We start from the raw sequence: 27581 nt of genomic DNA, 5'->3' as shown, positions 1-27581 counted from the left end.
GAGGTATGTTCACAAATTTTTAAAAAAAAAAAAAAAAAAAAAAAAAAAAAAAACTGTGGTATTTTTCATTTTTCGAGGTTTGATAGAGGACTTGTAACTGCTAAGGTCTTATCGTCCCGAAAAGAAGAGAGAAGGAAGACGCATAGGAGAACCAGCCGTTCCGAGAACGAACATTATCAATTCAGGATAAAATCCGTCCCGGGGGGGGAATCGAACCCGCGGCCCATTTTTCTACATGTTTTGATAAATAGATGTAAAGACAAGTCATTCATCACTGATATGCACATGAAAGAATATTGGTTGGAAAGATATTCTGAGGATTTTTAGGATAAATCTTGTCTTGTAGGTAGGTACCTCGTAAATATGTAGATGTACCTTGTCTATTAATCTATTATACTACTTTGTATTTAATTGGTATTTTCCGGGGTGACAACACCTATTTATTTATTTTCCTGTTTATTTAATACAACGCCTTATTTCGACGAAGGCTGAAAAGTCCCACCAACATGACTGAGTTAAGTTCTTAGGAATGGTACCAGAAAACCCCCATTACAAACAATACTGGTAAATTAATAGTCGTTTCTAATTAATGTCTTTTATTTTCTGAGAATTTATTATCGTCAAGATAATAATTAATAGGTTTCCTGGTGTCATCTTACTAAATACCTACCTACGTACCGAAATACATAATGCCTAGGCAATAACATACAATATACATGGGTAGGTAAATAGGAAGTATAATATATGGGATTTTTAGGCTTACCTACGTACGTATGATGTCAACAAAACTTGATGAATTTCTGATGAACATTGGCTCAGAATCAATTAATGTAGGTAGGTACCTATCTATAGCTTTGTTCCGAAAATTTCTAGGAAATTATTCTCTTCTTATTTCTTCTTCTTCTTCTTCTTCTTCTTCTTCTTCTTCTCCTCCTCCTCCTCTTCCTTTTTCTTCTCCTCTTTCTTCCCCTTCTTTTCATTCTTCTTCTCCCTCTGTTCTTTGATTTCTTCTGATGGGGGTTCAGTTTTATTTTTTATTAGGTATTACTTATTATTATTTTGAAGTGGGGTTTTTGCCTTCTTTGTTACTTTCGCAAGTAGGTTCTACTTTTCCAGCATGAGTTCTCGATTTTCTCATTATTGTTTCCCGTTTCCAGCGTTCCCTCAATACGGGGTTCCCAGTTTGGACCCTCATGCTCTGGGTGACATTCGAATCAACCAGGGCAATCAGCAGATCGGTCTGAACTTCTCAGCGTCCGATGTGCAGTTCTATGGACTGAGGAAGGCCGTGGTACAGAAAGTCGAGTGAGTAAAAAATTGCTGATTTAAAATAGAAAGAGGTTTGATAGAGGTAAATGTAACTGCTAATGTTTTATTGTCCCAAAATCGAAGAGAGAAGGAAGACAGGATAGGAGAAAGCCAGCCGTTCCTGGGAACATTATCCGTTCAGGATAAAATCCGCCCCGGGCGGGAATCGAACCCGCGGCCTAGCGCTTACAAGTTAGACGCGCTACCCTCCAAGCTTACTAACAGAAAACGAAGACACCACCTACTGTTCTATGAATCAGGGTGGTATTTTGTATGAACGCCTGGAATCTATTTGAGTATGCAATATGCAAAGCACAGAATATATGAAAGGGCAAATTGAATACACATTGGTCCATGATACATGACCTTTTTACTTGACCAGATCATGACTTTTTACTTTTTTAGCTAAATTTCCTTTAGGGATGAGCTATTCTTCTTTTCTTTTTTCTTTTTTTTACCAAGTAGAAATAAAAAAGAATGTAAAAATTTATAAATGAGAATGGAAATTTATAAATGCCAGGTATTTTTATAGGTATGCCATGCGCAAATAAGTTTTGTGGATAGTAGACATTTTAAACAACTTTGCAGTAATTGCTGTAAATTTGATACGAGCATAATAAAGCCATTCGTGATTTGTTCCTATACTTCTGTGAAAACCCTGTGTAGTGAGTAACCATCATTCTCGAGTCAACATTTCACAGCTATGTGGTGAGTCGTCAAACCAAGCTTCCACTGCAGTTTTCACCACAGGGGGGGTCGCGTCCCGAATCGACATTTCGGATATTTGGCAAGCCTAGTCAAATAGCTCATGGCTGAAGATGTCAGGTGTAAGACCAGATTCTGTGATCACAAGAATGTCATAATCTTCGCTCACAAGGTTCATATAGAATTCCCTTGCTTTTGCCCCACCTTTCAAACTATTGCAATTTTGATAGAAAATTCTAAGTGTTGGCAATATTTTAGTTTTATTTTTACTCACAGAATCTGTCAGATTAATAGGTGTGGGGACAAATGTTTGTCCACCTGTCATATTAGAATTAGAGGGATAGGTATTAGAAGAAATGTTTGATTCATCTTGAGTACAAGAATCGTTAGTATTTAGTAAAAATAATACCCATTGTCATAGTTGTAGTCAACCGTGCGTGTATGTGTGTCCGAGTTCAAGGTATCAGGGAAATTTTGATCATAATCATTCTCTGAGTTGACGTCCTTGAGATGATGATTGTAATGTGCTGACTGAGTACTATGGTATTGCTGATGTTGGTTCATTCCTTGGCGTGACGTCACATGATGATTAGATACAGGGTGAACTCTGTAGTATTCTTGGTTCCTGTGTTTCCTGAATCCATGATGCTGCTTGAAGTTGTTCCGATGAAAATATCGAGTGCCCTGTGGTGCTGGGTGTTCTGTGCGGTTTCCTTTGTTCTTTCGGGGTTTGAATTTGTTCTCATTCCTGTGTCTGTTCCAATGAGAATTTTGACTGTCATGATAAACACCTCCATTGAATTTATTTGATGGAGTTTTGTAAGAATTCTTGGGGAATTTTATATTCTTACTTACTTCTCTACATATTTTGATTTTACCATGTCTGTTGAGTTCATTATTACCAGTGTAGTCCCAGTTTTCAATTATATTTTGTGTCTCATATATTTTGACATTTCTAAATCTGCGCACATATTCACTTAGAATGTAATTCACGTTGTTGATGTGGTAGTTTAGAGCAACGTTATCATACCGGAATGGGATTTGTATGAAGTGAATAGTGCTCTCCTGATATTTGTTGAAAATGGCCTCTATTGCTGACTTGATGTCTTTCATGGGTGTTTTTTGTACGTCGTTACTACCAGCCATCAATACAAGATGTTGACACTTTTCCATATTATCTGTTGAGTGAATTTGGGAGAATGTTCCATCCACTATGAAGGTTTCGTGGATTCGGTATGTGTTTGGTAGACTTTTAGTAATGGTGGTTTTTATATTTCTAGCATGTTGATCACCCAGTATAAGAATGTCCGGTTGTTTGTTTATAACTTTTTCTTCTTTATTTTCAGGCTTTTGATTCAGATTTTCAACTTTCTTAAGGGCGGAACTAATTTTATCCTCCAGTTGTGTGATTCGGCTGATTAATTGTTGTGTAATGCCATCCTTTTGAGGTTGGGGTACTTCCACTGTTTTTCTTTGAGGTGGTGCAGTTCCTGGGTTTTCTATCGAGTTTTCAGGATATCTCTGTAATTCATTTCCATTGTTAGGAGAGTGGAATAGTGTGTATTCCGCTGTTGAGTGGTTTTCAGCGCTTCGCATGATGGAGTGATTTCTTTCGATGGATATCATAAAATACGAATAGGTAAGTACGAATAGGTCCTATCAAAAATAAATAGGTAGGTAATATGAACCTCTACAGGTGGTCTTTCCTGTTTTTCAGTATATTTTCATGGTACCTACCTGTGTGTGTAGGTAGGTATATATCAACACTGCCCACAGTGTCAACTACCTCAGAGATAGCTAAGTATAGATACTAGGTATGTAGTGTAGTATGTTCCTATAATGATAAATTACATGAATGTCTTGCATAGCAAACATTTCAGTATTAATATTTCCACGGCGAAGGTAAATATTAGGAGATTCTGGTGGCTCTAGTCATTGTTATTAAACACCTTGACTTCCCAATATCCCAATGTTTCCATTTCCTGATATCACCTCTAATGGCCGGTCTTACCACTGAGAGTTAACAGAGTGTCAAGGGTTTTCTTACATTTGATTTATACCTACCTACAGGTTAGTATTTCTTTAACTTTGGATTGACTGAAAACTCACTGTGGTAAGAATGGTAAGATCGGGCATAATTATAAAGTACCTTGAGGTGCCCACACATCTGCTTGCCGCAGGAGATTTTTTGGACTTTGTGTTGCGCGTTGTTCAGGTTGCGTGTGATCGAACAATCTCCGAGCATGCACTCAAAAATCTTACGGCCGAAGGTCCGTCTCACATTGAACGCGTAGACGCGCGACTTTGAGTCGGCTGCAAAACCAAACCTATGAAAACGATATAGTTTATAATTATATAGACCTATAGAGAGTCTCTATCATTTTCATAAGTTTTGCAGCCGATTTCGCGCTACTCAAAGTCACACGTCCACGCGTGTAGTGTGAGACCGGCCTAAAATCATTTTAACGGGTCTAAAACTTGTCGTGATCCCTTTGGGAGCTTACAGGAGCTTACATGAAGAAAACACATCCGCTCATGTTTTACTTGCTAGCACACTCTTGCGGACTATTTAGTCGTAAGCTCCTTTTTGCATTTTTTTATGACACAAATAAAGTGAATAGAAAAACGAAATAAAACAAATGAAATATTTTTTTTATTTGTATAAAAAATACAGCTCTTGTCGTGATCCCTTTGGGAGCTTACATGAAGAAAACACATCCGCTCATGTAACACACCTAAACAACAGGCGCCCCCCATGCTGAGAGTTATTAGCGGCACATTACAATGTCACTTTTGGTATTACCATGGCATACTCTGCCACACAACTTGTTAAGGTGATTGTTTTTCCTTACCAGACACATGGGCACTCACTATTCAGTAGACAATATAATACAGATACTTAATAATATTGATACTTAACATAGCTAGGTACGTGTGTAAACAAAGTGGTACTATGTATGTATTATTTAACACCTGAGTTTATAGTTTCCTGTTAACTTTATGTTTCTGAAGAAAAACATTGAGTTACGGTGTTTACTCGGTCTTACACAAAAAGACCACTCTGAGGGAAAGACCCCTAAAGGTCGGGTCAAGCTTATACGAATCTTCTGTGTTTAATTAACTTTCCGCAACAAACCTTACCTACAGGTCGAAAATTTCGTTCGTTAATGAGGTAAATTTGTATTCGCCAGCTCCCCGTCCATACTCCCACAACTCCAGGAAGTCGGAAACACATGGGAATCTAAACCTATATCCTATCCTGTGAGAAAACCAAACAATACAAATATAATAAAGATTATTTATGATCTTCATAATAACAGTGAATGCGATGAGAGATGAGACAATACAAGAAAGTGAAGCACCTAATCCGTACTAGATAAGAAATACTCAATGTAAACATATTATATGTATACGTAATGACTAACTTCGATAAACTAAATAGTAGTCAATGGACACAAAACATTACATTCAGACTACACCACTGAATTATCCCGATGTATCCCCCTGAACCCCATCCACTTACCTCAACTTACCATAATAACATTTGAGTAAAATCTAGTAGGTATTAACAAAAAATGAAAATATTATTTTTACTCTTTTTTTCCCAAATGCTACTAAAGTTAAACCAACAATCCTTTATCTATCATACTACAGTCGAACCTGGATAAACGAGACCTGGATAAACGAGAAACCTGGATAAACAAGAAATTTTCAAATCCCCTTCATTTTCGGGCCAAAAACCTGGTTTAACGAGAAAATAAAACCTCTATAAACGAGAAAATGGCCCCTTTTTTGCTAAGTCCCACGCTCATATAAACAAGGCAAAATGGACCTCTATAAACGAGAATTCAAATCTCCGAACCTCTGTAAACGAGAAAATGTCAACTTTTTCTATTTTTTCAAACTGTAGCGCTTCGCGAGCCTCTATAAAGGAGAATTTTGAATTTCCGGCCCTCTCTAAACGAGAAATTGTTCTAACTTGTTTAAATCTGTCGGTACATTTTATGAACGTGTCTACTTCACAATTCGTCTCTACTAATAACCTCTATAAACGAGAAAAAGTTATATGAAACCTCTTTAAACGAGAAACTCCTTAAACGAGAAACCTCTTTAAACGAGAAAAATGACCTAGTCCCTTGGGTTCTCGTTTATCCAGGTTCGACTGTATGTACCTTTCCTACAGTTCCTATGTACTTGAATAGGGAGAGAGAGAGATGGAGAGCGAAAGAGCGAGTGGAGAGATACGCAGAGAGGGATGGAGAGACAGGCAGAGAGAGAGAGAGGGAGAGAATATCAAGATTTTTCTTCTCTCTTCGCTTTCGGGATGATAAAACCTTAGCCCTTACAGTTCCCTCTATCAAACGTTTTGAAAAAGATAAGAAAACTTCTTTCGTCTAACCCTAACTGGTTCATTTTGATTCTGGACCATAGCGTATGCATAATAAAGACCTACGAATGAGTACACTTGTTCTAGGTGTATGCATCTGCATGAACAAATTTGACTTAGAGATAATATTATAATCAACACAGCTATCATCATAAAATTAAATAGATTATACCAGACACACTACTTAGTGTACCTGACTATGTATAGAATGTAGATGTACCTATCTATCTCTCCTGACCGTAGGTACCTACTAAGCCTATACAATCATACCTGAGCAATGAGTAATGTTTATATTAGACACGGGACATAGGTAATCCTTAATCATAGGTACCTATTACCTAGGAGTAGGTACCTGCATTAATAACACTACGTACCTAGGTACAAATAAGTTCTTGGTTCTCATGCATCAGGAATATCAGGATATAACAACAAATAGCCATTTGATTTGCCTGGCCGGTGTTCCATAAATAGGGTGCCGCGTTTGCTGTAAAAGGGTGCTTTGACTCACCTACGTTTTCCCCTCTGCCTACTGGGGTTTGAAAGATTACTATAAACATTTCACGTGTACACTAGGTCCTGGAGAAATTATTACATATGTAATTAGAGGAGAAAAGCTGTCTCAGAACAAGTTGCCGAAATTTTTTTTGTCATTCCACTCACGTTCTTATTTTCTTATGTTACCTACTTCCTAATTTACTACCCACTACCCACAATCTTAAAATCTTGAAAACAAGGAACTTGATCTGTGTTAGATCATTTTGGCTCTTCATTTAACTTACCTATGTAAAATTGTATATCTTGTAGGAATCTCTACTAATATTATTATGCATAATGAAGTAAAAATATGTGCTATCACTACCTACTAACGTTCTTATAAGGTCATGATTAGCACTAAAAACAAAAACAAAGAAGAGCTTTCACTGGATTCAAATTTGATCCTGAGAATATCCTCGTGAATTTTTACGGCTGGTCCTATGATCTGCTCTCTGGTCCTCTATTTCTCTCTGTTATTACCAGTGGCGTAAAACGAAATGAGTCAACGGAGAACGAAACTGAAAGGAAATGCCACAGCTGTCACGAGAATAAATTGTTTTGAAAGCATCTCCACTAATAGGAGACCCGTAGACACTAGACATACATACGAGTATTTATCATCTATCTGTTCAGGAGGCACATCCACTAACCAAATATCCTTAATCATCTCAGGCTCAGCGGCAATAAAATTTATTTAATACTCCAGTTTTCAATGGATTACTAATGTTAAGCAACATCGTGCATGGTTGATATCTGGAAATTGCACAGGTCAACCTTCTCGTGCAAGGACAACACGTGTTGCTTATTATTTTGTGGTGATGTGGATTTAAGGAGCTACCTATTTGAAATTCCAGAGAAAAGACGAACCTTACCTAAAAAAACCTGATATGAGTTGAAAGTTCAAAGGGTGTCTCTCAAAAGATAAAAGACAACAGTTCACGAGGCACATCCACTAACAAAAGAATCACTAGCAGACTCCCCAATACAAGCTAATGACGCTATGTGATTCATTCCTTATCTAAAGTCAGGAAGACACTTCCACTCATCACTGGGCATTAGATTTATAGAGTCAGGATTACTAGGTAGCTAGTAGCTAGATACCCATTACCTACCAGAGAGTCTATACTCGTATACCTATAGTCAGAGAGTCACTAGGAGTCAAGATTAGCAAGTGACCTTTAACAACATGACAAACTGAGGAGCTTTTTTTAAACCTCTTCAATGTTGGAACGTTAGATAGAACGAATCACTGAAGTTAAACAACGTTGTGCGTCTTTGGTAACTGGACGGCCGACCATCTGGGTCAATATTTTTTCGTGGTCCTCCCCGGAATGTTTTGCCTGGGGCTCCCCTGAATCAATGACTTGTCGAGAAGGGGAGGGGATTATCCAAATGATAGGCATTTGGGGGCCCTTGAATGTGTCCATGCGGGGTCCCTGAAGTCCGCGGGGGCTGCGGGGTGGGATTTCCTCCGTTGCAACACGTGCTCCTAGCTATTTTGGGGTGTAGCTTCAAGAGGACAGTTCTGTTGAGGAGCTCAGTAATGGCAATATAACATGAAAAAAGTGAAAATGAAACAGTACCCTAAAAAAATAATAATAATAAAAAAAAAACAGTTCAGCATACTCTATACAGACGCTACACTAAAGAGGTTGCTCTCTTGTTTTTAATGGAATGTTGCACGCTGATCTCATCTTCACTTTCTCAAAGTTTGGATCACATAACCCCACAACATTTCACTTGATATCACAACATGGACCTTCTAATTTCTATTACTTTACCCGAAAACTATTCTTGCGTGATCATCACCGAACGTGAGTCCGGTTCAAAAGTAGAGGAATGTCAGAAATGCGGGCGAAAGTTCCATCCGGGGGACTTTAAATGACTGTGAAGATGTAAAGAAACAAAATGAGCAATGAGAAATCAATGATGTGAAGCCGGATTTCCATTATCCGTTCAGGTCACGCTCCAGTCACAGTAAAAGAGCAAATGTTTTATATGATGTTTAGGTAGGATTTCACTATTTTTTCAGTCCCTAGAAGACCTGTTAAGCTAAACGCCTGTAAAGGCTGTTAAGCTAATATGGTAGGTGATAAACATTCTGACCCTTGTCTTTTGAATACCGGTATACCAACTGGTTCGATCTTAGGGCCTCTAATATTCTTGCTCTACATCAATGACTTACCGGTAAACTTACCTGACTACGCGAGAACGACTATCTTCGCAGATGACACCACCCTGTTTGTGGAAGGTAGTAATCAGGACGATCTGATTGGTAGAGGTGAAATAGTTTTGGCGCAAGCACAGGTGTGGTTTAACGCAAACAGATTGCATCTGAATCAGTCTAAGACTCAGCATATTGTGATTAGCCTGAGCACAGCCAACACTTTTGAGAATCCTGACTCTGTAGATCTTCTTGGCTTTCGCATAGATCCACAGCTTAAGTGGCATGCTCATATTGACAAAGTAGCCAAGAAGGTCAGCAGTCGTATCTTCCTCTTGCGCAGACTCCAGAGTCAGGTTTCTCGAGAAGCTCTAAAAAATGCCTATTATGGCCTTGTGCATTCAATCCTAACGTACGGCATTCTATTGTGGGGGCATTCTACCAGCGTCCCTCAACTTTTCATTCTCCAAAAGAAGGCCGTACGGATTGTGAGTGGAGCACAATATCTAGAACACGCCAAGCCACTTTTTATCCAGCTTGGTATCCTTACGCTTCCCTCCCTCTTTATCCTGCAATGTCTTCTGCACACCAAGAAGAACATTGCAGAGTTCCCTAACTTCGAAGCCGCGCATTCTTATGACACGAGGAACAAAAACAATCTGGTTCCATTCCATCATCGTGTATACGCGGCTAGGAACGGTACTAATTACCACGGGATATCATTTTACAATAAACTCCCTCTGTCGATTAGGGACTTACCATTGCCCTCATTCAAAAGATTCATTGAAAATTACTTAAAATCAAAGGCTTTCTACCTCGACAGAGGAGTTTCTGCTGACTGATTCGGATTCAATCTGTTTGCCTACAGATATCTGAGTATAGGTATCGATGTGTGGGTAGGTACATAATTATTACATTAGTTTTTGTTTTCTTTTTTACTTCTTTTTTACTTCTTTTGCTCTAGAGTCTAGATTATATTCACATTTTGTCTCATTCTTTGCTTTTTTTTCTACTGTATATACCTATTGATGTATGTTAACAACCCAATGTGTTGAAACATGAAATAAATAAACTTTGATACTTTGATACTACTGGAAAGAAGGTTGGTGAAACCCACCCTCAGGCTGATGGCTGGTGGTCAGGTGATTCGGGCTTTGAAATTCTATTCCTTAGCTTTGGTTTGGAATTTATTGTGACAAAAATTACGAGTTTAGTAATGGCGCACCTTTATAGCTTACGAGTATGTCATGTAATAGCTTTAACACAAGAGTATTACGGAAGATTCGTAGGTTGGGAATTCGACAGATCAAATTCCAATTCACTGATAGATTTTATAAATTTGAAATACTATTTGACTTTCTCTCTCTTGTTCTCAGATGTCGAAGGCTTCATGACGGACAGCGTGGATCTAAAATATTGGAAATGTATTTTGAAGAAAGGCAGCGTCTGTCCTGACAAAGATATCCGGGTGTATCTGTACTCGAGGTAAGTTATGGTAAGTGATACCACTGTCGAAAATACAACATTCCGTCGGTCAACCTTAAATAGGTTGACCGGGCTTGAAGGGTAGCTCGTAGTTCGCCTCTTATAAGTGCTAGGTCGTGGGTACTTTATCCTAAACAGATAAAGTTTCCTTCTCGGAACGGCTGGCTTTCTCCTATCCTGTACTCCTCTCTTCGATGTCGGGACGATAAGACCTTCGTAGTAGAGCGCTCTATGAGTAATTCTCGGTTGGGGGCGGACTTTATCCGTAAAGATAAGGTTAATTCTCGGAACAGCTGGCTTTCTCCTATCCTATCTTTCTCTCTTCGATTTCGGGGCGATAAGACCTTCGTAGAAGAGCGCTCTATGAGTAATTCTCGGTTTGGGGCGGACTTTATCCGTAAAGATAAGGTTAATTCTCGGAACGGCTGGCTTTCTCCTATCCTGTCCTCCTCTCTTCGATTTCGGGACGATAAGACCTTCGCTGTAGAACGCTCTATGATCTCTATGAGAGCGTATGTACCCTACTCTACGAACTTGGTAGACTCCGTAGCCGTAGAGAGTGGTCTCGCCATACCAAAAGTCTAGCGAAAAAAGTCTTCAGTGTCCTGGATCCTGGCACCTTTAGAACGAAAAGACGCCGTTTTAACGAAGTTCACGTTTCTTCTTTCAGCGAGCATGGAACCAAAACTCGGATCAACATTCTCAAATCAAATTCTCTCAAATACGCGGGATGGGATCCTCATAAGAGGAATGTGATTATTATTCACGGGTTCAACCAGTCTGAGAGTCAATCTCCAATGACTATAATCCGCGATGGTAAGTTGATGAGGAACTTAAATTGTATTAAGGATGATTTAATTAATTAATTAATTAATTAATGCTAGACACCAATGTTGTTCCCAATCGATAAAGTTTTTTAATGAACTTGGACCCGAACCACCAACCAACTCTGAACTGGATGATGGGTTAGCTCTGTATTATGGTGCCCACTCACGCTCAGACCTGGGTCTGTCAGACCTTCTGAGCGTGAATGGCCGGGATTAAGTTTGAGTTATTGGGTTAAGTTGTTTCAGATTACGCTCAAAAACAATTTATGTTCGCGCTTGTGCTCTTGAATGGTAGGCAATTAGACATTGAAAATTGTAATCATGAAATTCATGAAGTACCTACTGTTTATCAGGGTGTAACATTTAACATTGCGAATGAAATAATGAATCTAAAGTAATGACGGAATCAAGATGGGTGATTCAAAGTGCGTAAATTTCGTATCTCGCTGAACCTTCTAAATAGCGTAATTAATGTACTCTGCCAATGAACACCTATAAACATCAACAATTTAATGTAGGTACCTACTACTCCCTGCTCGTCCTAATAGGTTGCCATCTAATTACCTTTGCTTATCTCTGGATTCTGGAACCAATCTTCAATGCTTTATGAGGTGAAGACTGAAGAGATAAATCATAGAGACCGCCGCTCCGCGCGATCGTAGAGTGTAGGGAATGTTTAGGTCAAACCACATACGTCTTTTAGATTTATGATTAAATCGTGAAAAATCTTAACCAAGTTGGGTCACCACTGGTCACGAACCTGGAAGGTGAATTTTTGAATGTCTCTCAATCGGTCCAAATTCTCTAGCTTGGTGCATACGCTAGGTAGATATATTTAATATCCCAGTTTCGAGGAAACCTATACGTACGGGAATATATCGATGTAACTCTATTTTTGGGTGATTTTTATCGGACCGGATCCGGAGTAACCGGATGAAAAAAACCGGACAAAACCTCACTAACACCCTCTCCCTCCCCAGCCTACATCCGGCGGCGTGACTACAACGTGTTCATGTTGGACTTCGCGGATCTAGCGCCCTTCCCGTGTTACCTCTCCTCCCTGAGTAACACCCGCCTCGTGGCCCAGTGTGCGGCCCAGTTCTATTCTCACCTCACACATCATGGGGCCTCGGCCTATGACATACACTGTGTGGGGCATTCACTAGGGGCCCATATCTGTGGGATGATGAGCAACCATCTGACACATCGCATGCACAAGATCATAGGTGAGTTTTTAGTTCCGTTCTGGCGGATTCTATTCTCGAGGTAGTCTTGGTAAGTGATACTACTGTCGAAAATTGAACATTCCGTCGGCTAGCCTCGTTCCAACGAGCTCTAGCTTGAAGGGAACCACAATGGCCTGGTAAGTGCTGGGTCGCGAGTTCGATTCCCGCCCTAAACTTTATCCTAAACAGACAAGGTTCATTTTCGGAATGGCTGATTTTCTCCTATCCTGTCTACCTCTCTTTGCTTTCGGAACGATAAGTCTTTAGCAGTTACAGTTCCCTCTATCAAACATTTTCAAAAAAAGTTCCGTTCTCATGTGTCCAGAAACAGCACGTACGTATGCAAATTGTAAATTATTCCAATTAGAGCGTTTTCACTTTTTAGCCACTACACTAGCATTATGACAAAAAACAAATTACTTAATCGTAGGTAAGTGCGTGAAAAGGTGTGTACCTTCATGTAGGTACACACCTTTTCACGCACCTAATCCATCATTTACGTAAATTATAAATCAGAACTGAATCTAAGACATAATAATCACACAAGTCAGATTAGGTGGAGTACCCAATCTCCTGAACATTAATAAAATGTTTCAATTTCCTAAACATTCATATGAAATGTTTCACGCATTAAGCCAGGTGTCAAAAAATAAATACTGGGTCGGTCAGAAACTCAGAACGAATTAGGAAAGGATAAATCTCAGTGTAACCTGCAGTTAGGTGCCTCAAAGATAGGTGCCTCGTCTCGTAACCTTGTCTTGAAAGTTCGGGTTGTGAATTTGGATCCCCAATAGGAGAGAAATCCCTTTTAGGATATCTTTCCCTAAATCCTCCATAGGAGAAAGGTGGTGAGGAACTCACAAAAAGGGTTAAGAGTTTGTAAGCAATGATTCTTTGACCAAACCGTTACCCAAGTTAACTTTTGGTCTAGAGTCTAGAGGTTGTAAGTTTAAATCCGGGCCAGAACGGACTGCTCACAGACTGTAGACCCCGCCATTAGTTTTCTAATAGATATATTCAATATTTTGACACTAAAGAGACATTAGGATTACAAATTAATCTCTAAAAATATACTCGTTCCCCATATGAATGTAATCCTGGTAGGTAGTTATGTAGGTAGTTCTATACTAAATCACTTATCGATTTGCTTCATGTCCGGTTTCATATTCTAGAATGTAGACTCTAGAGCTAGAGTGTAGACTGAGACTACCTACCTAATAAGTAGGTATCTATCTAATAATAATAATAATAATTCGGAAGAGTTTAGAATCGATCTATCAAGATCAAGTTTAACCATTTAACTTTCTGTTTGAGATTGACATTTAGCAGTGGCGAGACTTGGTCCAGGATACGGTATCAGCCCATCACCGCGAGGTAAGAAGAGAAATCTTTCACCTCCTTGACTTATGCCATTATACACAATAAAGGGGGCTACAATCAACCCTACATCTCGCATGGCGTCGAAACTTCGAAAGTATGTACCTGGAAATACCAATAGAATAAAATTGTTCTCTTTGCTCCACTTTGTATATCCGCCACTGTTCTGAAAGAAAGATTAAGTTGTTCAAATGGAATCACTTGAGCTTCTGGAGTATCTATTCTGATTTCAATATTACTACTTATAGATTTTAAATCATCGATCACGATCAGACGATCTTAGACAAGGCATAGCTGTTCTCAAAACCGGTAGCTATTAGGGGGCCAAATTTTTGGTGGTAGAATGTCAAAACAAATCCTTAGGTTGAGGCAAACATGCCATTCGGCTGATGATTTGGAATCTTCATGAATCCATTACTTCACGTAGGTAGACAGAGCCCAGAATAGCCAGGACTCTTAAGACTACGTCTGGTGTTGGGCTGTGGTTCTTCTTCCGTATCCAAATTTCTTGTTTGTGTTGATGAATTTGGAATCGGGGTTAAAGCTATGCTAATAATGGTGGTAGATACCTACTCACTACTCATACGGCGAGGCACAGAAAGTGCCATAAAGGACTCAAGAGATCGGTATACTGAAGAGATCGATCTCCTAAATGGAACTTTGAAAGTTGTGGAGTTGTATTTATTATGAACATAATATAGAAATATATGAAATAAAAAAAATATATAAAACTATAAATCTACATGATACACACCGGTAGATCCTCGGGCCAAAACTGATGGTTGAGTATTTCTGAAATTTCTTTTCTGAATATTGAAATCAATTTGTGAAAGTCCAGACAGACTTTAATATCCTCACGCTCAAACATATTAGGCGGTCTAGTAAGAGATGACCATCTTGTACCTTGGTCCACCTGATGTGAGTTTGGACCGCGTGATCTGAAAACCGGATATATTAAGTGCCAAAAATTTCTAGTTCTGCTGATAATTCTACCACTAGGTAACCAATATGTAGGTCAGGTGAGAAGGTATCTGATATGTTATTAAAATCATGTGACTTTGCTACTAAGGTAATATCAAGTGTGCCGAGAAGAACCGAACGTCAGGAACAAAGGAACTCTCACTGATTTCGTTTTACTTATTATTAGAAGCCTTTTACCGATTTTTACATCACATTCTTCTTCATCGGGTTGAACATCGCTTTACCTGTCTCCGGTGTATTACAGGCATAGATCCAGCACGCCCCCTGGTGGATAGATACGGAGACAAGGCGTTTCGACTGACCCGAGATGATGCTAACTTCGTGCAGGTGATTCATACGAATGCTTGGTTCCTAGGAGAGGCGCCGCAAGTAGGACATGTCGACTTCTGCGTTAACGGAGGACGTATGCAACCTAGCTGTACCAAAGAGGGACGCATGATACGTAAGTAGTCCTTCTCATTGAGGCTGATTCTGATTCACAATCAGTCTAGTTACCTTGGAGGTCCTACCTTCTAAACGTAAGGTCGCCGGTCCGATTCCCACCAGGACTAATTTTATCGTAAAGAGGAATGGTTCGTTCTTGGAACGCCTGCCTTTCTTCTGTCCGGTTCTCTTTCTTTCTTCGATTTTGAGACGATAAAACCTTAGCACATAAGACGATAAGACCTTACAGTTCCCTCTATCAAACCTCTTAAAAAATTAAAAATAATCAGAATTAACAATATTTTTCTGAAACTGTCCAATATGGTCATCCATACATCCATGTAAATTTATTGAAGGTAGAGAGAGAATTTATCAGGTTTTATTTTATTTTAGGACAGGTGTACTAGTTATGGGCCGTTTCCATGTAGGAAACGGGCTGATTATTGGCTCCTCAATCAGTCCAGAGAGTCCACACCCGTAAAGGGGACTACACATTAGACTGACCGGACCAAAATTTGGTCTCGCGCGCCGGATTTGTGTGTAAACTAAAGTTTGCCCCTCCACGGGACTACCTTTTGACTAAAAACGGATTTGATTAAAAACGGATTTGACTTTTGGTTCTGCGCGGCGGACCATTTTACGGGACCTATGTTTGTAGTGTTGGTCGGACCATCGGACTGAAAACGTTAGCATTTTTCGAGTTGATTTTTTTCATTTAAAAACGCAAGAAAGAAAAAAACTGCTTCCCCCTTTGACCAATCGCAACAAACTGAAAATGGTCCGCATAATATGTAGTCACTTCAGATTTCTTTTTGGTTTGCCGGACCATGGCGGAAGGTCCGTCTAATGTGTAGTCCGCATTATGGGGGTGGACTCGGGCTCACTGAGTGGCCAACAACTAGCGAGTTTTTTACATGGGCCACTAACTGGTACCCTTACACTATTTTTTGAACCGGTTTCATACATTAAACATGTTTTGGGTTGCCACGGCAACTGAGATTGGCGTCTTTGAAAAAAGTAATAATTGAGACATGCTATATCCCAGGCCACAGGAGTGAAAGTTACCCCTTTCGTGACGAGTGGACACGATTGGGACGTGCAAGTTAGATATCTACGTGAAAGTCCATTTGCCCTCACAGATGATTTTTTTTTTTTCTTTTTTTTTAGAGAAAGGGAACTGTAACTGCTAAGATCTTATCGTCCCGAAATCGAAGAGAGAAGGAAGGCAGTATAGAGAAAGCCAGCCCCTAACGAGAACGAACATTATCCGTTCAGCATAAAATCCACCCCGGGCGAGAATCGAACCCGCGGCCTAGCCCTTACAAGACAGACGCGCTACCAACTAACCTAACTAGGCTGGCACCCTCACAGTTTAACTAAAATCACATCATGAATTCTTTGTGTTAAAGCAGAGAGCTTTTTCACAACTTTTGTGGGTATCACAGCATAGCCCTTACAAGACAGACGCGCTACCAACTAACCTAACTAGGCTGGCACCCTCACAGTTTAACTAAAATCACATCATGAATTCTTTGTATTGAAGCAGAGATAGCTTTTTCAGAATTTTTGTGGGTATCACAGCATTACCAAGTGTCTCCTTTACTATTAATTCTCATCTACACGTACTATTTCTCAGTACAGAGCCGAAAAATTTCGACCCCGTCGGGAATCGAACGCAGGACCTCCGACGTGCAAGCCTAGTGTGATACAAACTCGGCCTCTGAATCAAACCCGCTTTACCAATTTCAATTGAAGCCGCGTATTTGATTATGGAACTTTTTTTTATTGTCAAACATGGCTGAACCTATGAGATTGTGAGATTCCGCTTTGTGGAGCAAGTGTGGACGTCCAAAGCGGAATCTCATTGGTTCAGAAAAATTAAAAATAATCAGAATTAACAATATTTTTCTGAAACTGTCCAATATGGTCATCCATACATCCATGTAAATTTAGCTTGAAATTTATTTAGCGTATAGCATTCGTATATTTTGCAACTATCAAAAGACAAAGTACAAGGGTAGAGTAACATAGTTTGGTTAGATAACATTGTTTTAACATCGTTGAAGATACAAAAAAAAAGAGAGATTGTGAGATTCCGCTTTGTGGAGCAAGTGTGGACGTCCAAAGCGGAATCTCATTGGTTCAACCATGTTGACTGTAGAAAAAGTCACCTATTAAAATACAGCTTTTCTGTCTCCGCTTTCATACCCCTTTCGCTTGCTGGGAATGGAGTGAAAGGTGATCCAAAGCTTGATTCCGAACTGCTTGCAAGTTCCAATTCAGCAAAGAAGTCACCTATTAAAATACAGCTTTTCTGTCTCCGCTTTCATACCCCTTTCGCTTGCTGGGAATGGAGTGAAAGGTGATCCAAAGCTTTATTCCGAACTGCTTGCAAGTTCCAATTCAGCAAAGAAGGAGTATATCAACTACCCTCGGTCCCAATTAGTTGAAATAATCGAGGTTCTACTGTATATAGGGACATCATGGAAACGGTCTTTACCTATTAGGGTCCTACCTAGAATCGTAAAGGATTCTACGCAGGATTCTTGTATTGATAAGAATCCCCTCGTACACGCAATCCGCATTACAATCCTCCCCTTCCCCCCTTAATTCCCTTTTATTCGCATTTTTCCCCTCTCACCCATTATTTTCCCCTTCCACTTCTCTTGTTGTTTCTCATAACCACCTCCCACCCTCATCACCACCCTTCCCCTCCACAGACTTACACACCCATGCGTACGAGCAGCTATGCCTCGGCAAAGGTTCATCTCCTTCACACCCACCCTCCAACTTTTCCATTTCCCCTCACTTCTTGAAAGAGTATAGTCTGATTTTTGAAAGAAGTGGATTTGAGTTCATACGTAACTACTGGTCATAGGTAAATCTTTATAGAGTGCAGGACAGTTTCTTTCCCAGGTATCTTTCCAGGCTTCTGTCAGGTTGAAGGTTCCAGACTGCATAGAAATAGCCGCTTGAAATGGGCCAGCCCTTCAGGATCTTCCGTGCTACGGATTAAATCTAACCATTTTTTCTTCATTCTATTTTATTTCTTCAGTTAATTTACTATTCCTTCTGTTTCTTCTATTCCCACCAGGTCGGGCCCGTTGTTCTCACTTCATGGGCGCCTGTTTCTTCGCCGCCACAGTTTCAGAGAGGGGGCGCCGTCATCAGGGGCACCCGTGCTCGTTATCCTGCACTGGGAGACTGGGCCCTGGTACTGTTAGTATGGGAGAACATACGCCCATAGGGTAAGTTTACAATTTACTCTCTTATTAGTTTATTAGTGTGAATTTATGAATGAATATCCTATCCTACCAGTCACCCGTCATTGCCTTTATCAAGAAGTTTAAGAGGAGGTACATATGTACCTACCCATGTCCTATCTGTAAAAATAAAATAAAAGCAGTACATTCGCATAATTAGGTATGTACCTACCTACCTACCTACCTATGTAGATGGGTGGTAGATATGTTTGTTTCTTATTATTTTTCGTTAACCACAATTCCAACAACTTTTATGTGCGGTTTCTCTGATGTTATGTTATACAAGTCAATAGCTTTAGACGCATAATAATTATCTTTCATGTTATAATACAGCTATATCTAGGTACTAGGTAGCTGTTATGTTTTAATATTATAACACCTATAAGTACGAGTATCTATAGGTACTACTTATCTACTAATCAACTAATGACAGTCGGCTCAATGATCATTCATATTGCTCTAATCATAATCTTGGCCAGGTATAAGGTAGGTACGTCTGATATTATAACTTTGACTTCTCTTATCTACTAAGGAGTTGGTTATGATTTGTGATAATTGCCCATGAGAAAGTACATGTAGGTACCTAGTTATTATCCTGTGGTAACAGTTTAACCAATTGAGTAGTCTATGAGTCAGTATATTCTTTCACTAGAAAATATAGATATGTATAACGTACATCGTACATCATTGTTTTCCTTGGTAGCAGTTTAACAAACTACATACCTAGGTACTCGTATATCTTTAGGGCTTCAATCATCGAAGTACATATCTTGGCATTCAGAACAACATTTCATCGGGTTAGCAAAAGCAGCAATCCATCTGAAGTCACTTATGAATAGTTATGATATGAATGAAGGTAGCATTGTGACCCAGAAGGTCGCAGGTTCGAATCCTATACAATACATTCTAATAGAATGCTATATTATCGCTCTTTTGTTTCAGAACCCAAGGGACGTTCTGTTTACGAATGAGAGACAATTTGGGCTGCCCCTTTGACTGAACATTAGCCACCCTGATACTGCTGCATGGTTACCTGATGATACTTTGCCACAGTTAAGGTAGAAACACACTACTATCACGTCACTTGAGTTCACGTGACGTGACAGTAGTGTGATTGTACCTTTAAGTTCCGATTCCATTAGATTGGCATCCAATAGTCTCTATTCATGCTAAATTGCTTCCGAATCGCATCACGTTGTAAAACTAGAACTAGAAGGCTTATCCACAGTGAAACCGCGGCCTCAGAATAGATCAGTTGCGCTTACTTGGGTGATGTTTCAAAGTCATAGAGCAGGAAAAATGAGGACCAACGGAATTTTTCTTTTTCTTCTACGACTTCTAGATACCGAGATAAATCGATTTAAAAAATACCGGTAAATCGTGAAGTTTGACGTCACGGCATACGTTCCCGTAGGCGATGACGTCATAATGCATGACTCCCGCTTCGTTTGTTTGTGCGCAAGCGTTTCTGCGCATTTGACGTCACAACTCTTTGAACTTTTTCATTAGAACGGCAATTAAAAATTGAATTTTCGACCTTTTAAAGTTACTTTTCGGAGTTTTGACCTCAGATTTGGATTTTTCACAACTTTTTACGTAGGAATCGACCTTTTATTAATAATATTTTCCCAATTGCAACTCCTCCATTATATCGCCTCAGTGTGCGAGCGGCTAAGAGTACTGTCTCAAGACACGGAGGTACCGGGTTCGAATCCAGCCAGGGTGGAAATTTTGAAGCATTTCCGATCTCGGATTGTCTATTTTATGTTTGGTCTTTGTACGTATTTTCCATGAAAACGATACCCAACTCTTCTGACAATAATTTGTAGGTACATATTATTGACAGAAATTTGTGCTTGTTAAATTTGTGCTATCTTTGTATGTTACCATTAATAATAGATATTACCACATAGGTATGTATTTATGATTTTTCCGTGGACTTGTCTTAATTTTATCCAACTTATTTTCTTTTTATTACTGAGACAGGAAGATGGATATCTATGGAGTTATAATTATGGAGGTGTAATTTTATCTGAGCTCTTTGAAAGTTTACGAACAAAATAATTTGATGTAAGTGAGGACATTATTTTTTGATGTTGAGATTGAGAAATAAAGTATACCCGATGAAATGTTAAGAAAGAATGTTACAAAATGATGATCGCGTTTTCCCTTGCATTTTATTCGTTTATCCGATTTTGTATCTATCTTAGATATATTATTTTACTTTTAATCATTCCTTTAGAAAAGCTAGTTCTACTTACGTGTAGATATACTTATCAAGATATTAGGTACTTTCTACACATGTGTCCCACACTCGTATAACGGTAAGAGTGTTCTCAATGCTCGGCTCTATTAGGTAATTCTCATTTCATCTGGACCAAGTAGATCGAGCTTTGTCCTAAATTAAGACATCAAGATCTAAAACACTGAAGTGATATGTAGCTGCCAGATTTAATTCAGTAATCTAGCAAGCGTGAGTAAAAACTAGAATAGAGATGAAAGTTTTTTTTAATCAGAAAGTTTTTTAGGAAGGAGATTAAATAATTGGTCCTAATTTGGCTATGTGAAGTGTTTGGTTGTTTCAATGTATGAAATGGAGATATCGAGATGTTTGCAGTGTAGTTATAGTTAGTAGTTAGGAATCAAGCGAATATCTACTGAACGTACCTATATCTACTTTCGTATAGCTAAGAGCACTGACTTATTTGAACTTTCAGCCCGGAAGTACTGGACGCGAATTCCGGCTGGGGTGGAAATTTTCTGATCAAACTTTTGAGTTCCCATCAAATGTAAGCATTATTTAAAGAATGTGCCGAAGAAATGCGATAGCAATTCCCGAGGTATAAAAATGAGAATACGAGTACCTATAGTAAATATAATAAAAAAATTAAAAAACCTACCTACTTTTTACATTAAAGGCGTGGTTTAGGGGTTGTAGGCGGAAAACTGAAAAAAGTGCCAAAAGTATGCACTTTATTCGAGGTTTTTTGCCCCCCCAAAAGTTATCCCCTGGGATTTTAAGGTCGAAAATTTGGTCCCACACTCACCTCAGTATACCTAACAATCCTGGCTAGGAAAATCGTTTAACTTTGAAAAAAAAATTCCGACCATTTTTCGGCCACCTATTTGACATACAGGCTGCTGTAACAGCACTATAAATAAACATAAAGTTTTGACCACACCATCATGTAGGAAATTTTGTGTACTTTAATTTTGACTCCCATCAAAAATTGCGTAGGACGCACGGTTTAGGAGTTATAAGCGAAAAACTGAATAAAGTACGAAATTTCGGCCGTTTTCAGGCGGTTTTTCCGCCGCCCAAAGTTCTCCCCTCAACTCTCGAGGTCTTGATTTTAGTATGACACTTCCCCCACCATACCTGACGATCCTGTGAAAAAAAATCGCTTATTCTAATTATTGCAAGGTGGACCTCCTCTATCTGTTAGACAAAGAGAATAGAATCGCGTGCTTGAATTGGGGAATTTAAATCAGTAGATTCACTCAAACAAGTAGAGATTGACTAGATTTCTCCAAAATAATAACAGCTATCCATAGTAATAATAGATAATGAAATAGGCAAATGGGATTCTGAATACATAGGTACTCGAGAGCACCTAGAACTAGATTTATGTTATAAGTAGGTACCTTAACTGCCTAATCTAGATATTTTACAGACATCAAGTAAGCGGATTTTGCGATTATGTTCGCGGATTTGGCAATTATGTTCGCGGATTCGCGTCCCGAATCGACATTTTGGATATTTGGCAAGTCTAACCATGCCCAATGTTGCTCACCCTCAGTGATCTGTTGAAATTCAACTGGTGCAGTCAACGTGATATTGCTTCGCAAGGGCAAGGTAAACCAATTGACACGTTATGTTTGATTTATGCTGGGGTTTACCAACTCGGGATTGAGATGAAACGAGTATTTCCCTATACTTACATGATACCCATGTCAACTGTCAACCTCGGATTGAACTCAATCCTGGGACAATCCACGGTGATTAAACTCGCCCTTTATAAATGTTGTATTGGATTCGCGTCCCGAATCGACATTTTGGATATTTGGCAAGCCTAACCATGCCCAATGTTGCTCACCCTCAGTGATCTGTTGAAATTCAACTGGTGCAGTCAACGTGCTATTGCTTCGCAAGGGCAAGGTAAACCAATTGATCCGTTATGTTTGATTTATGCTGGGGTTTACCAACTCGGGATTGAGATGAAACGAGGATTTCCCTATATGTACTTACATGATACCCATGTCAACTGTCAACCTCGGATTGAAAATGAACTCAATCCTGGGACAATCCACGGTGATTACACTCGCCCTTTATAAATGCTGTATTCTTTCTCATTCTCATGCTCTTTCATTTCAGGAGGAGCAGGAGAGGGGAAGCAGCTCCTCAAACCAGAGGGTTCCATCAAGAACCAAAACCAAGTGAAGACAGATGCCACTTTGCCTGCATATTGTAACCCGCCCAACCCATGTCCTGTAGGATACAGTGAGTAACTCAAAAATACAATAGAGACTTTGGTCGTACATATGCACCATACTCGTATGAGTGATAGATATCAGCATCGATAGGTAATATGTACCTAAATCAGCACGACATCACAAAATATCGTTACGTCGCGTCGTTGAAATAAGAAATAGGTAGGTAGGTAATTTTAAAGTTATCGTAAGAGGTATTCAGCAGTCACTAACCTGTAAAAGTTTCAGGTACTCTCATTAAAAAAAAACTTAGGTAGGTACCCATGATCTTCTGCTTTTACTTTTGGATTTAAGACCGTGTCCCTTTAAAAAAAAAGAAAAAAAAAAAACTGTGCACTCAGCACTCTTCACTTTTCACTTCACGCGTAGAAAAACGTCCCTCTTTTTTTTTTTTTTTTTTTCTTTTTTTTACCTACCTATTTATTCATCAGCATACCCCTATGCCATAAGAAGCTTCTCATTGGATCAGCCAGCCGCCAGCCTAGTTAGCTTGGTTTGTAAGCGCTGGGCCTCAGATTCGATTTCCGCCCGGGGCGGATTTTATCCTAAACGGATACACCTATTTGTTCTCGGAACGGCTGTCTTTCTCCTATTCTGTCTTTTCCTGTTCGAATTGATTTCGGGACGAGAAGACCTTGGCTTCTTAGCTGTTACAGTTCCATCTGTCAAACCTCTTGAAAAAAATGTATTTCTGAGGGCCCTCATATTTGTATCCACGGCCCTGACCCCCCTAACTCATGGCCCATCCTTCTTTTTTTTTTTTTTTTTTTACCTAGGTACCTATTTATTCATCAGCATACCCCTATGCCATAAGAAGCTTCTCATTGGATCAGCCAGCCTAGTTAGCTTGGTTTGTAAGCGCTGGGCCGCAGATTCGATTTCCGCCCGGGCGGATTTTATCCTAAACGGACATACCCTATTTGTTCTCGGAACGGCTGTCTTTCTCCTATTCTGTCTTTTCCTGTTCGATTTGATTTCGGGACGAGAAGACCTTAGCTTCTTAGCAGTTACAGTTCCATCTGTCAAACCTCTTGAAAAAATAAAAAAAAAAAATTGTATTTCTGAGGGCCCTCATATTTGTATCCACGGCCCTGACCCATGGCCCATGGTACCCCTATCAATCAATACCAGGGGGGGTCTACCATCCTCCTATCCTATGAAACAACACAACACATGCGTGCAAGAACTTCTTCTTGAGGAAAACTCGGGGAAAGCATTTTCTGTCTGTCTCTTCTTCTCACTTTCAGTGTTTCATATCAAATTAGAAACACACAACCAGGACAAATATGGTGAGTTTAAAACTGAACTCTCTATTTTCTTGTTTCTTTTTTTCACTTTCTATTCACTGAACATATGTTTGCATGCCCGCAGGAGCCGCCACAACATAACCCCAATGAGATCGAGTACAGTCCCTTCCTTAACCCTGTAAGTACTTGGGATAGTCCGTTTTTTGTAACTTTTAGAATGGCGCACTATGGTCCGTGTTTGTTTAATTATAAAAGTTCGTTCTCGGAATGGCTGACTTTCTCCTATCTTGTCTTCCTTCTCTCTTCGATTTCGGGACCTCAACAATTACAGTCTTAACAGTTCCCTCTTTCCAACTTAAAAAAGAAAAAAAATAATAGGTACCTACATACTTACGAAGGCGCTTGAAACTCTTGGAAAGTCAAAGGGGCTCTATCAACCAAAAAAGGCTCCTTTTTTCCAGCAAACAAAATTTGATTACAAAAAACACCTCTGATGTGAACAATATTTCTGTTCGTTGCAGGATAAGAACCCCTACCTCCAAGGTGATATGCTGCCCATCGCTGCTAAGAAGGGAAACAACGTGCCCAAAATCATGGCCCTGGAGTAAAGCCTTACCCATAATTCCAAAGGTATCAGTTTAGGATAAAGGTCTTCAGGGGTGGGAATCGAACCCACGATCTAGCCTTTGCAAGGCAGGTGTGCTACCTTTCAAGCTAACTAGGCTGGCAGATATTTATAAATTTATCACCCATAGTAAAATAGACACGAAATTCCGTCACAATCATGGCTTCTGCTACATCACATGTTTAGCATGGCCTTTTCTCTTTCAACTAGCAGAATTCCGCTAGTTCATCCCGAGGCATGGCCGAACTTGTAGAAAATAATAAAAAATACGGTTGCGCTGCGCGCTCCCTATTAGCTGCATAGTTATCATTTTATCAAACTAAAAACATAAACGAAACTCAAAATGTTGGTCGAGAGCGGAACATTTCTCTCCCGCAGTATCTGCTTCCTGCATTACCTTCCTTATTAAAGGATAAAGGGAGTAGAAGTTCATTTCGTCAGAATGATACTGAAAAGTCCGTTTATTCTACAACCCCTATAATGAGTATCTACTCTTCAAGTTTTCACCCCTCTCTTCATATGCTTTTCATACCTTTATTATTCATCTCGTCATTATTAAACAAAGAGATGATGTGTACATAACGCCATAGCACTTACCCATAACTATAATACCTCCCCTCCGTATTAGAGGAACACCCTGTATATCAATAAATTATACCGTATGTCCCAGAACTCCTAGTAGGTATCCTTTAACTTTTTGAACGGCCATTAGGAATCTTTCAATTTCGATTGATCCGAGGAAATGGTCCATGGTCAATTGACTGGTGACCTATGTTCGACCCTCTGAATCGACACTTTTATTGAAAAAACGTGTTTTGGCACTAGAAACTGACCATCAAAAATTTGACCCGATTACATTACCTATTTTCCTTCCTATAGGAATATACGTAGGATAATATAAAAATGTGGCATTTCTGGGGAGCGACTTTGGAACTTCACCAGTTAATTTTCCATGGGAAATTTCCCATTGTTGAAAAATTCCCGGCAGTTCGAAAGTGACCTATTGGTATACCTACCTACCTATTGGTAGGTATTCTTATAGGTAGGTGTTACTTACTGATGGAACATCTGGGACATACTATGTTGTACATAATGAAATGATTATAGTCTAATATCAAACATCAAGTTAACTAACGGTGTGACAGCACCTTGGGTGTGTCCACATACATGGTCGACGGTCGTCGATTGATGAATCGATGTGGTACCGGCCATCGACTATGTGTGGACACACCTTTAGCACCAGTACCAGTACCCCATGGATCGATTGCTGGAGATAAGCAACGTTGAGCGTGGTTGGCACCCGGATGGGTGACCATCTGGACAATTGCGTGCTGCTGGCTTTTCCCGGCCACACTCAGACTGGGTGAGGTTCATGTGAGGAGGCTGGTAGCTTGTCGTCAAATGGGGGGGTAAGTAGGTGTCCACAAGGGTTCCCCAACCCTCGACCCTAGCCTAACCCAGACCCACTTAGAGTGAACGCGCACTTAGAGATCAACTTTTTTTTTACTATTATCATTTTTCTTTTTTCAAGATGACTCATGTGGTCTGTGTCGTAGTATGCCCCGTAGTATGTCTTTCATCAGATGAGCGAGCAGAGACACTTATACTTCCCATTTTTAGGTGCTGGGTCAACATCAACACGAGAACACCAGAAAGAAACACGAGAACACCAGAAAGAAACACGAGAACACCAGAAATATTTGCAATCGAAAAACTAGTACCTACAAATTTTTGTCGATGGTTGACATCGAAGCCGAACACTTCTGCATGGCAAGCAAGCAAGTTACCGCTGGGCTAACTATAGGCCAGCCACTCACTATGAGGTACACCTGATCAGGTGCGCCTGTCAGGTCTACCTGATACCTGGAGAGGACACAGACTATCAGGTAGACCTGACCAGCGGACCTGATCAGGTGTACCTGTCAGGTCTACCTGATACCTGATGAGGACACAGACTATCAGGTAGACCTGAGAAGCGGACCTGATCAGGTGCGCCTGTCAGGTCTACCTGATACCTGATGAGGACACAGACTATCAGGTAGACCTGACAAGGGGACCTGATCAGGTGTACCTGTCAGGTCTACCTGATAGTGAATGGCTGACCTTGAACTCTAAGTGTAGTTCCGTACATAATTCCCAGGTCAACAGATTCATGTTGAAATGTCAGACTGATCTGAGCAGGCTCGGAGAACGTCCGGGTACTCGTACTGAGAGCGCTGAGACATTCAACATGAATCTGGTAAACCCGGGGTAAGTTACCAACAAGAAATAGATCAACCTCTCTATTTTTCATTTTAAATTAATAGAAAATAAATTCATATAGTTCAGATATTATAATTTATTTTAATCCTATAATATCTCCCTTGTCTTGTCTTGTCTACTTTTTCACACACTGTGTCAGATAGAGGACACGAATTTTGAGGCCGAGGCCACAAAGTAAGTTTAAACTCGATTTAAATAATTCGGATCTAACAAAAAAAATTAATTTTTGCTACAGTAGCAGGTAGGTAATAGAAAGTTAAAAAAATGGTAGGTATA

At 39.7% G+C, this 27581-nt stretch overlaps 2 protein-coding genes across 2 annotated transcripts in view; both read left to right on the top strand.

Moving 5' to 3' along the window:
* The window catches only part of LOC103524851 (phospholipase A1-like), a 28420-nt gene extending 8467 nt beyond the window's left edge, over nucleotides 1-19953 (top strand). Inside the window, exons 2-7 of the mRNA XM_008489890.3 lie at nucleotides 10475-10583; nucleotides 11254-11399; nucleotides 12391-12636; nucleotides 15239-15436; nucleotides 18512-18665; nucleotides 19623-19953. Coding sequence (XP_008488112.1) covers nucleotides 10475-10583; nucleotides 11254-11399; nucleotides 12391-12636; nucleotides 15239-15436; nucleotides 18512-18665; nucleotides 19623-19680 — 911 coding nt within the window. The 3' untranslated portion in view covers nucleotides 19681-19953. The remainder of the gene's footprint in view (nucleotides 1-10474; nucleotides 10584-11253; nucleotides 11400-12390; nucleotides 12637-15238; nucleotides 15437-18511; nucleotides 18666-19622) is intronic.
* Nucleotides 19954-24511: 4558 nt separating this feature from the next.
* LOC113465549 lies at nucleotides 24512-26971 on the top strand. Its single transcript, XM_026820162.1, has 4 exons — nucleotides 24512-24596; nucleotides 24940-25034; nucleotides 25641-25721; nucleotides 26664-26971. Exons 1-4 carry the CDS (start codon nucleotides 24565-24567, stop codon nucleotides 26759-26761), a joined length of 306 nt encoding a protein of 101 aa, XP_026675963.1. The 5' UTR covers nucleotides 24512-24564; the 3' UTR covers nucleotides 26762-26971.
* The last annotated feature ends 610 nt before the right edge of the window (nucleotides 26972-27581 follow it).

The sequence above is a fragment of the Diaphorina citri genome, unplaced genomic scaffold (genome assembly GCF_000475195.1).
Source record: "Diaphorina citri unplaced genomic scaffold, Diaci psyllid genome assembly version 1.1 scaffold123, whole genome shotgun sequence".
Lineage (NCBI taxonomy): Eukaryota > Metazoa > Arthropoda > Insecta > Hemiptera > Psyllidae > Diaphorina > Diaphorina citri.
This window is presented reverse-complemented; position numbering and strand designations above follow the sequence as displayed.